Here is a 12,348-nt window from a genome sequence, read left to right as displayed (position 1 = left end):
TTTTTACCGGGGAACCCCCCTCGAAACGCGATTGGGCTAGTTTTGGGCTAGGTTTGAGTAGCAACTGGGCAGGTTTTGTTGCAAAAACCTGGCAACCCTGCATCACCCACACACACACACACACAAGTCCGGTGAGTGAGAACTAAGTCAATAGTTGTGGAACTCCAAGGCTGTCAAGGCTATTTTATTCACTTAAATATCGGATGAAGTGATTATTTTCTCTTTAATACAGATGATGTCAATGTATTTTTCGATGAGTCCGCTATGTTAGCAATAATAACGTTACCTGCTTGACGGATAGTAATGTCTACAACGGACACGACCGCTGTCACGGCGTGACCACAACAGCTTGAAGTTTGGCACGGTCTCCCTGTTACACTAATAGGCTTTCTTCTGTGTAAACTTTTCCTTACAAGTACAATTTTATTTTTTGTGTCCCCTTTAAAAATAGCTTTTGAGAAATTTTATGTTTATTGTCTCCCCCTACTGTTAGAGGAAATTTACGCCCCTGATTTGGCTGTTAAACTATTACAAACAAACAAAGAAATATACAAACAAGCAAATAAATAATGGTTTCTTTTCAGAAATGTTTGTCTTTTAGTGAGGCTTTTTTGTTTGTTTGTTTAGGGTAGCGATTATTTGTACAATGTGATTCGTACAGAAACATACAATTTAAAGACAAATTGTAAGCATGAAGGCTCACCCCTAAACCTAAGCGTCAGTGGGGCATAAGCAGATCTTTGGAAAACATATAAGTGAGATTGTACAAATTCATACACGTAAAATAGTTATAAATGAGTGTTGTCCATATACCCCCGCAATGAATCATATAAAGCAAAATGATGGAGAACAAAAATATATATATATATATATACACACACATACATATATATCACACAGACTCTGCAATGAACTGGCCAGGGCTGCATTTCCCAAAAGAAGTTCGTAAAAACGATCGTACGACTGATCTTAATATTACGGTCTGTTTCCCAAAAGCATCGTAACTTAAGTAGCACTTGAAAATCATCGTAGATCTACGAGTGCTCTGGAGTAATCGTAAAGCACTAAGTGCATCGTAAGAAGACAGATTTATGCGGTCACCTGCAGGACAATCAGCAGATTACACCTTTAACTTTATTCAAGTGCAATGTGATTATAATATAAGGATTTGATTGTACTTTATTGTACACGTATTACTCGTTTTTTAAATGAATTTATAAATGAAATAATTAAAAAGAAAGAAAAAAATAGAAATACACATCTAAATTAATTTTTTTACAGAAGAATGAATGCAATTAATTTAGAAAATTATAAGTTTCACTTTACTGCTTTTTTTTGGCCAAAACCAGGCTTGAGCAAAAATGCTTTTTTTCCCCTTTTTTTTTTGGTGGCTATCAACATACCACAAATTGCTGTCAGCTGAGTCTAACTTTTACTGTAACACTTTAGTTTAGGGACCAGTTCTCTCTATTAACTAGTTGTTTATTAGCATGCATATTTATATTGACTATTTATTAGTACTTATAAAGCACATATTAATGCCTTATTCTGCATCAGAATATTTTAGATCCCTACCTCATATCTAAACTTAAAGAGCAGGTCATATGGGTCTTTGAAAAATATCTCTTTTGCAGTTTATAACGTAGCTATCCTTAAATGAAAACAATCTGCAAAGTTGTTAATCAAAAAAGTGCATGATAAATAAAGATATTGTCTCTCAAAAAAGAGAGAGTCAATTCTGAATCCCCTTAACGAGTCGTCATATTTTCGAATCTTTTGCTGTTACCGGTATACGTCAGTGGGTAACACATTTGCATAATCCCCGAACCAACGAACAAGGCCCAGTGCAATTCATTAACATGTACACGATTTGAAAAATTTGCAAATGTGTGTCACTACACTGAAACAAATGCTACATGCACAAATTATGATACTTTAATACAAAGTGTAACATTTGTATTCACAAATATGTCTCTATTCGAACAAACTGCTGCACATTAATGTAATTCTTAACACTGCAGACACCGGTTGAAAAGCATTTGTTTCCGTGTAGAAATTTTTCAAATCGTGTACACGTTAAATGAATTGCACTGGGCCTTGTTCGTTGGTAGTTGTGTGTGGGGGGGACATGAAATGCTGTAAACTGCAGAAAATGAAGTCTCAAAATCCAAATGAACCGAACAAGATCGACTCGAACTAGACGTCAATTAATGCACGCGTGTCACCTGATCCACATATGCATGGATTCCTTTTTGTATGAGCAATTTATGATATATTAATGCAGAACAGAACATTTTTATTAGCAAACATGTCTGTATTTGTAAAAATCGCTGCACAATCATTTAATCCTGAATTCCACAGACTCAAATTGAAAGGTATTTGTTTGTGGTTAGTAAGATACATGTATAAAATTTATGCAGTACATGGATAATTGTGCGTGCATCTATTAATCATTTTGAGCCTAATATCATCCCATAGTTATAGGGTTAATGCGGGATAGACGAGCGAGCGAGCGAGTTAGTTAGGCTGCTGCGCCAGTGATACAGCTGTTCTGCGTTCTGATTAAAAGTTAAGACACAGAGTCTTTTGTCTGTCGTTCTTCAAACATTACAGTAGACATATTTTGGTTTACAAACTGTATTGTTTCATCAGTTAGTCACGTTAGCACTCGGCTAACGTATCCACCATTATTGTTTTAAGTGTGCTTAAACTTTAGCTGTGGGCACGATTCGCTTGCATAAGTGTTTTTGTATTTTATGTCATTATTATAAGAACAGATTGGAGCACTATATTATTGTTCTATGTAAAGGTGCTTTGTCAATGGTAGAGCTCGCTAACTTGCTCAAGGACTCCTCTCTGTGCCAATCACAGCAGGCTTGGCCAGCTGACCAGTCAGAGCAGAGTAGGCTTATGGACTTAGTATGCCTCGGGAGTGAGTAAAACGCAGCCCAATTTTCATTTTTGGGTGAACTAACCCTTTAATCATCTTACTACGGGGTCGTTGAATGCTTTACTCCAGGGGTTTTCAACCTTTTAGGACATGCGCCCCCCCAAGTTTGTCTAATTTCACTGGCGCCCCCCCCAACATCCAACCCCCCCCCCACATTTTTCTTTTGCTCTTTTTGATTAACCTTCTTTACATAAGAAATGCACTGATCCGTTATACTGATGTACATTTGATATTTTCTTTACTGTTTATAATGCCAAGGTAATAAAACTCAAAGTAGCTTTAGTGTTGTAAATGAACATTTATATATATACATACATTCATACATACATAATAGATTTATGCTGTTAAGCCACTTAACAGGTAAAACAGGTTATCAGTCTGTGAAAAGGGTCCGTTGTAAATATACAGCCTACTAGTGGGAGGTGATTAGTTAATATCTAAACCACAGATCCCCAGAGAAGCTGACTCAAGCAGACAGTAGTTGATAGAAATCGCTAGTGGAATAAGTAGCCTACTATAATTTTATATACTAGAAAGTGGGCCAATTTAGTCCCAATGAGTATTGAAACAGTACACTTACAAGTATACTACTAATACACTGATATTTGTATACTTACTACATAAAGTATACTTAAAAATATACTTGAACTTTATTTAAGTATACTTACTAAAATAAACTTGAAGTATACTACTTTTTGGTAAGGGTAGTAAACTAGTATTTTAAAACGGTATTTAAAAAAGCTGTATACTACTAGATACTGTAATTTTTAAGGAATACAAACTATACTAGGCCACCTGAAAATGTACTATTTGTCCCTATGAGACCTTGAGTGGACTGGAGGAGGCAAGATAAAAGTGTAAACCGAGTGCGCCGTCTAGTGGTAATTCAAGGAAATCCTCATATGTGACAGTGGTGTTGTGTTCAGCAGAAATGTCAAGAGGATGCGAAATGCAAATGTTGACCAAACTTTAGAGGAGAAACTTACGGTAAAAGACGTACTCAGTGTAACTTGACCATATCTTGTCGTCAGTGTGCTGGTTGACGAACGAGGCCGTCACTGAGGAGTTACAGGCGACCATCTGGAAGCCGCACTCCGAGAGCATGTCGAAAGAGCGCTCCAGGTGCTTGAACTTGAGGTAAAAGCGGGACGTGTATCTGTCAGGGGTCCTGTCTGGGTCCCTGCTCTCGTTCAGGGTCTCGCCAAAAACTTCTTTGGCCAGCGCGATCCTCCCACAAATCATAATCCGCGGCACCCTCCGGAATTTGGCATCGGGTTGACTCTCCCTACCCATCGTACAAGACCCGCGATATCCGACCGTGAGGAACCCGCTTTTTCTGTCGGCGGGAACCAGCGACGGTGGAGGGCACATCCGCTGGTCGCTTCCTTGAGAGCCGTCCTCGTAGTCGCTTTGGATGTATTCGTCGGGACTGGGCTTCAAGTCGTCCGGGGTTAAGAGTTTCACCAAGTCTGGCAATTGAAAGTACTCCGCTTCTTTCCTCAGCCTTCCCTTCTCAGGGAAGTGGTCAGGGAGGACAACTTGCCTGTCTCTGAGGTAGTCTAACACATATCTGAACAAAAACCCATCCCGGTCGATGAAGTAACGACCTTTCGGGTCCCTGGCCAGATCATTCGATGCGTTATTTTTAGGAGAGAATATTTTCCCCAAAAGGGAGCCGGGGTTGCTGATTAACGTGGCGTGACGGGTATAATACACTTGGCCCCCAACGTTTAGTTCAATAACGTCTGGAAAACTGCTGTCTTTAGCTCTAGAGTTTCCACTTAACGCCATTGTTTCGGTCATGGGTGCCAAAAAATATCCGTATTTTTGAAAGTTCGCTCTCTATTGCTTCGGGAAGGGTTTAGAAAATGCAGACGATGGACCATGCACATTAAATGGCAATAAAAATAGCATTTCAACCAAACTAACTGAAGCAGGTACCTTACAGTTACAAAAACCACCCTCTTCTCCGCAGATGAAACCAATCAAAAAGAGGGAATGAGCGGCGAAGTATAGGCGCACAGCAGAGAGTCGGCTCGGTGGCTCAGCAGCGGATGGACACGGCTGCTTATTCCTTCGCCTGAAAAAGATAGTACACTTGTATGCAAACGGGAGATACTGTTTAAATTCTGCAAAAACATTATAGAATAGAGCTATGTTTCGGTTAAGCAGGTCCAAAGTTGTTTACAAGTTCGGCAGCGGTTTGAATCCAACTTTTGACGACCAAACTGGATAGTTTCAAAAGAATATAATTGAAAACAGTTGAAAACACATATTTTTTTCTAGCGACTAAGGGGGTCGATCGATAATCCCAGCTGTTTAGAAGTAAATCCCGCTTGACATAATCCAGGGTTTGTGTGTTGGTGGGGGTTAGAAGTGAAGATGATGCGGCATCGCTCGCTCTCTCAGGGCTGTGGCGCGGGAAAATAACCGCCTCAGCTGTTGTTGCCTCAGCGGGCGGGAAAAAAGAACACAATGGGTTATCAAAAATTACATCATCTTAAAGGAGTATGCACGCGATGCTATGGCGGTGCTGGCATATGCGTCTGTGTATGATATCAGTGTCAGCCAGCTGTGTTAGCTATAGTTAACTATAGAAAACCGACTGCCTGGAATGATATTTTGTGCTCTCATTTGTTAATTCAAGCGTTTGCCAATGATTTACTGTACTTTAAAAAAAAAAAAAAAGTATTCTTAGTTTGTGTTCAGTAGAGGAAGCCACAGTCCATTTCAGGACCTTGGACAGCGATAACAATACCTACCACCATACCCACTCTTATGCAGAAGTAAATCCCGCTTGACATAATCCAGGGTTTGTGTGTTGGTGGGGGTTAGAAGTGAAGATGATGCGGCATCGCTCGCTCTCTCAGGGCTGTGGCGCGGGAAAATAACCGCCTCAGCTGTTGTTGCCTCAGCGGGCGGGAAAAAAGAACACAATGGGTTATCAAAAATTACATCATCTTAAAGGAGTATGCACGCGATGCTATGGCGGTGCTGGCATATGCGTCTGTGTATGATATCAGTGTCAGCCAGCTGTGTTAGCTATAGTTAACTATAGAAAACCGACTGCCTGGAATGATATTTTGTGCTCTCATTTGTTAATTCAAGCGTTTGCCAATGATTTACTGTACTTTAAAAAAAAAAAGTATTCTTAGTTTGTGTTCAGTAGAGGAAGCCACAGTCCATTTCAGGACCTTGGACAGCGATAACAATACCTACCACCATACCCACTCTTATGGAGGGCTGACAAGGACCCCCAACTGTGATACCTTCTTAAAATACAAAATTCATTCATAATGTTTGCAAAACATATTTAGCCTGGTATAATGATAGTAAATGAAATAATTAGCAAAATGGAAATAATAATTTTCAAAAACAGTTGTGTAATGCCATTGTACTAAGGCAAAATAGATACAAATTTAAATATTGTCTGGAAACGGTTTACTTTATGTTAAGTTGACAGAGTATATTTTCCCCCGCATACTATTAGAGATGAAACCAACAAAAAGAAATTCAAACGAATTTGGGCTTTTCCAGAGCAGCTTTAGAGCGAATATTGGCTTACAAACCCCAGTGAGTAAGATAAAGGCGGCGAAGAGGATTCTGCATGATGCAAAACTTACAGATGAAAAAGAAACCCCCCCCCCCCTCCCATTTATTTGTTTTCCTTAATATGAATGTTGTTTTATTATGTTTTTTAGACTGTGACTGTCAATACCGATGTAATCTAATATGTTGCCGTTTTATTTAGTGTTCTTAAATACCAGTTTTGATAAAGGTGCTTAAATTAGAATAATCAATTATTTGGAATAAATATTAAATAGTATCGCATATGGGGGGAAAAAAGCATATGACACCCCCTCCCCCCATAATAAGACCCGCTGTAGTCTTTCAGAAACATTAGACTATTTTCTTAAAAGCATACTGTTATGTCTAAGTTATTTTCATGTGATATTCTTTGCATGATCTTTATTGTAGATAGCTGCTACACTGTATAGCCTTTAAGCTCTTTAGCATTTGTTATAATGTATTTGTCACAATATTCTGTCAATATTCAGAAAAATATAAATATTTCTGGTGCTCTGGTATACCCTACTATTGTGGAAAGTATGCTACTTACTAGATAGATAGATAGATAGATAGATAGATAGATAGATAGATAGATAGATAGATAGATAGATAGATAGAGAGATAGAGGAGCGACAGTGCATTTATTTGTAAGTAGGCCATGAGCTGTATTCATAAATGCATGCACGCTTTCACCTCTTGTATGCTGCTTCTTTTCCAAAGATAAGGGTCTATAGCAGTTGACTGGCTTACTTTAAATAGCTCAAACTCGACTCACGGCTGGCAGATTTCCTGTTGTTATTTCATGACTGTACACCTCTGTAAAGCATTGGCTTTCTTAATTTTTGAAAAGCTTTTTTGATTTGAAGAGTCTCGAAGGGCTCTCAGCAGGTAGCAGTATTTATCAGACAGGCTGATTCCTCTCGTGTCTCTCTCATATATGTCCTCAGAAGAATTGTCTTTGAAAACACAAAGACATATGGTTTCAGGTAAACCAGATAAACCGGGCCAGATAGAAGTATGGCTTATAAAAATCAGATAGATAAGGATGAAGTCTTTGGCCTGTGATCGTCTTTGGCCACAGTGTCTAAAGATCTCTAATGTAAATGCATTTTAATAATTTTTCATTTTTATACAATCATACCACTGGAATATTTAAAGCCAGTCTAAACTAAAGCTGTTCTAGTTTTAATAGTTGACTTTCTGTGCTATCACAATGGTGCTCATTTAATGAATTAAGTGTTGCTTTGTGAAAGAACAAACCACCAAGCTTTCCTATTTTAGGACAGAAGACCTCTTTCGTGTTAGAGTTTAGATACATTTCTCTCGAGAAGCAAATACTTCAATGTTCCCTGTGTGGTATTCTTTGATTAATGTATTTCCGAAGGTCAGTTAAAGGTCTTCAAGGGAACTGTTTCCTATAACAAACTAGGTCTAATTGATGTTAGGTTCTAAAACATAGTGGGGGGGGGGGGGGGGGGGGGGGGGGGGGGGGGGGTAGCTAGCTATAAGTAGCCAGCAAAACTAGCTTACTGTAACTACATTTTTCAGTAGCTTGACAAAAGTGACTCTACTTTTAAAATAGTGTAGCGTTTCCGCTAACAAGCTATTTTTTAAACAAGTATGGCAGCCCAAAATGCTACAACATCCTTTATGTATTTTTTTATTTATTTGCATGTACCAAAGTATTTAAGCAACTTGTATAGCACAGCTACATTGCACATAATTATGATATCTTTTCTAATTAGAGAATTGTGTTTTTGTATACTAAAGAAAGAATAAAAATGCACAGCATATTTAAATAAAACAATGTAAAAAATAACAATAGCAATACATTTATAAATAAAAAAGCAATACAAATAAATAAAATAATTATGTTTATTAGTGCCTGTGCAGTGATTTTCTTTTTCTGTTCTTTATTGCAATGTACAGCAGATCAGAGAAAAAATATCATGGATGGTGCTCTACAGTCTGATAAATAATGCTTCTTTTCATATTAAATTCATAACAAATGAATACATATTACTTTAAATGTACATAGTTATTTGCAATCTGATACAGTTCAGTAAAAAGATCCCCCTTTTATAAGAGTTTCTTGATTTGAATTACTTTAAATTATGGCTATTTTGATAATTGATATATCTGTCAGTTATTTCTTTATTTATTACAAATGTATTTAAATCTTCTTACCATTTGAAAGTAGAAGTTAAATCAGTAAATGAAACACTTTCAAGAGCTTTTTTTCCCGCAGCAGCTCACTCTCTATCCTCAGCTGTTTTCCAGATGTGTTTTGTTCATAGAAATGCATTGATCAGTGCTAAAATAAATTGTGTCCACTGTGCACATACATGATTAACTGATCATCAAATTTGTACTCGATTATTTTTAATCATCAGTTATTATTTGTGTTATTGATTAGTTGTTGCAGCCCTACTTGAAATTACATGTAGCTTGGAAACTGTTTTGATAAAACATTGTTGCAGTGACAGTAATTTAGTTATTTATGTCAGGAGTGCACAATAATACATCTGTAATTGTCATATTTGGAATAGAAATTCACCACGCATTCATATTCAGTCACGTCTGACTGTCATACTGGGATTGAAGCGATGTGGTTTGGTAAACCTTGTAATTCCAGAATAAAGGCTACTAATGGCTGACTAAAACAAAAGAATAATGATAAGATTCATTGTGTTTCTAAAACCATTTACCACAGCAACATATTTTTATACATTTAAAAAAATATGTCTTTAATATTTTTGTTTTTATGTTTCAGCTTTTATATCTTTATTATCATAACAGTCGGAGTAATTCTGATTCTTGAACAGTAAACTTTGAAGTGTCAGCTTTGTGAACATACAGTATGTTGATTATGTTTCTAGTCAAAAAGTCACATGAGCAGCAACCTTTTTATTTTGGGTATGTCATTTGTGTCTCCATGCCGAAAATGGGGGGTGACAGCGAAGGGGTTAAAGTAGCTTCCCCAGTACTGATATTACATGCATGAACCAACATAAAGAAAAGTTGTTGAATAAAGCCTGCAATCTAGAGCTGCATGATATTTTCAGAACATAGCTGAAAATGCTTTCCTCTTTGTTTGTCAGTTGCCCTTTTGATTCACTATAATAAAAGCAATTTGTTTTAATGCTGTGAAACAAACACTCAAAAATTCGAAATGGAAAAGTGTGTTGTTTTGCAGCACTCTGAGTAAGAGGAAAACTACATCATTACAGGATGCTAATTAGCTTGTTCCCTTTTTAAATATCAAGCACCAAAAAAGAAAAAGAAAAATCTAAAGGAAGACAGAATAAGGAGAAGTGGTCTGTTCTGTGTGTCTTGAGGGAATTGGTTGTTTGACCTCTCAATCACTCCTTATTCACTGACCTGCACTCAGCAGGGTCAGGGCCATAAAAACAACTTATTTTAAGAAATATGAGTAGTGCAGTGTTCTATTGTCATGTCAAACAAGAACAGAGAAACTATGATTCACAGAATGATATCTTTTGTCTCTGTAGTAAAAAAAAAAAAAAGACTACTCTCTAACTGGGATTTAAAGACTGTGCTGTCTTGTGATAATCATTATCTTCTATTTATTTGTTATATTCGATTTCATATTCATCACAATGAAATTATTGAGAAATATGTGTGCATTCTTATTTTATTACATTGCTGTGAGATTTAAACAAAACTTGCCCTCCTTAATTTTCTCTGTATGAGTATCAAGAGGATTGTGTGAGTGCGCGACTATGTTATGCAGTACTATAAATATTTTATGATATCACACTGAAGAAGACAGCACAGAGAAAATGAAATTTAAGCATAGGAAATCTTCAGTTAAGTGCTGAACAGATACAGTTTAAGTCTTATTAAATCCTATAGCGATTTGCTTTGTGCTCTCAGGTTTTCTTGGCACCGCCCAACAACTGTTGCAAACATGTATGCACACCGTCACACACACAGCTAAACTAGGTCTGCCAGATTCTCAAGAGACAGGCTGCTGCCTCACTGAACACTAAGAACACTAGCTAGTTTGCACCAGCTCATAAACCACTGGCTGATGGAGGGTAAAACATTTGGCTTCAGTCTCTCTCTCAGTCTCTCTCAGCATCTATTTTATGGTGCATAAATGCGGTATTTATTTATTTATTCATTCATTCATTCATTCATTGGACATACAGCATGTAGTTCATAAAGGATTAGTTATCTAAAAATCTATTTCAATTTGCTGAAACTGTACTCATCCTCCAAGATGTAGATGCATTTATTTTTTCATCAGAACAGACTTGAAAAAATTTAGCATGCCATCACATTTGCTCACCAATTGATCCTCTGAATGGTGCCGTCAGAATGAGAGTCCAAACAGCTAATGAAAACATCACAATAATCCACAGATAATCCATATGACAGTCCATTAATTAACAGCTTGTGAAGTGAAAATCTGTGCGTTGGAAAGAAACAAATCCATCAATGAAGCATGAACTGCTACAATTATACACTTATTTTCACATAGCTATGAGAAGTGTTCAACATGAATGCGCGTGCAGTTGCCGTACTGTATTAAAGCTTTAATCAGGATAAAACTGTATATTAAAAGCTAACATAAGCAGTAGCATTTACAAATAACAGCGCATCTAAAAGTATGAGACAACAACAAACAAAAAACATAGGCCTACCATTAAAAGCCGTGTTTGCACAGGTTCTGCACGATCCTCTTCAATAATATCCTCTGCTTCTCAATCGGGCTCAAACTGATAAGCGATATTAACGATGCCTTAGTTTACAATACAACCGGAGCACATGCTGCTGAGGAGAGGGGCGGGACGATTAGACGCGCACTAGAGGCGGTTTAGCCAATCACAACACACTGGGCTAGCTAACCAATCAGAGCCCATCGCCTATTTCTGAGGGAGGGGCTTCATAAAAGCAGGAAATTGATCAGCGCGTTTCTCAGAGAAGGGACAGAGCGGTGTGGAATAAAGGTAAATTATGTGAAAAATAATGCGTTTTTTAAAAAAACGAAGCATTAACACATGTTAGACTGCACCCCATAAACACAATCAAGCCTAGAAATAAACCACTGAACCACCCCTTTAAATATACAGAATAAACCCTAATCTTAAATTGTGGCTTTATGTGCACTGCATTGAACAGTAAGTGACCAGCAATTCAAAGCTTAATGTTTGCTTGCTTCTAAAAAATAATACCTTTTCATATGAATCACATCATATGACCACCTCATAAAGAAGTTACTTTTTCTCATGAGATCAGGTTTAAGGTTTAATCTCATTTACGTCTAAGAGAAAGAGATATCAAAGACCCACAGAAAATAAACTGTGCATGAGCTTGCATGAAATGCATATTGGAAAAGACAATGAAAACTCAATGATACATGAACTGCTATAGGCGTACAGTGATGCAGTGCATCTTATTTTTTCCTATAATAAATGTGTATCGGGTATTTACATTTACATTTAGTAATTTAGCAGACGCTTTTATCCAAAGCGACTTACAAATGAGGACAATAAAAGCAGTCAAAACTAACAAAAGAGCAACAATATATAAGTGCAAATGACAAGTCTCGGTTAGCCTGACGCAGTACACATAGCAAGGTGTGTATATATATATATATATACTATATATAACTATATATACTATAGTTATATATATATAATACACACACACACAAGTAGAAAAACAAGTAGATAGAATAGAAAAAATAGAAACCTATTTTTTTATTTTTTTTTATAAAGAATTTAAAAAAATAAAAAATAAAAGATAAATATAGATAAAGTAGAATTAAAATAGAATAGAAAGTGCTAGAGTTAGAGGGT

General features: G+C 36.9%; 1 protein-coding gene across 1 annotated transcript in view; it reads right to left on the bottom strand.

Annotated features, from left to right (window-relative positions):
* Positions 1-4,919, bottom strand: part of kctd16b (potassium channel tetramerization domain containing 16b) — a 70,003-nt gene extending 65,084 nt beyond the window's left edge. Inside the window, exon 1 of the mRNA XM_016267586.1 lies at positions 3,937-4,919. Coding sequence (XP_016123072.1) covers positions 3,937-4,753 — 817 coding nt within the window. The 5' untranslated portion in view covers positions 4,754-4,919. The remainder of the gene's footprint in view (positions 1-3,936) is intronic.
* Positions 4,920-12,348: the final 7,429 nt, after the last annotated feature.

Source organism: Sinocyclocheilus grahami, unplaced genomic scaffold, assembly GCF_001515645.1.
Source record: "Sinocyclocheilus grahami isolate Dianchi unplaced genomic scaffold, SAMN03320097.WGS_v1.1 scaffold39.1, whole genome shotgun sequence".
Taxonomy (NCBI): domain Eukaryota; kingdom Metazoa; phylum Chordata; class Actinopteri; order Cypriniformes; family Cyprinidae; genus Sinocyclocheilus; species Sinocyclocheilus grahami.
The sequence above is the reverse complement of the archived record's forward strand: the minus strand, read 5'-3'. Positions and strand labels throughout refer to the sequence as shown.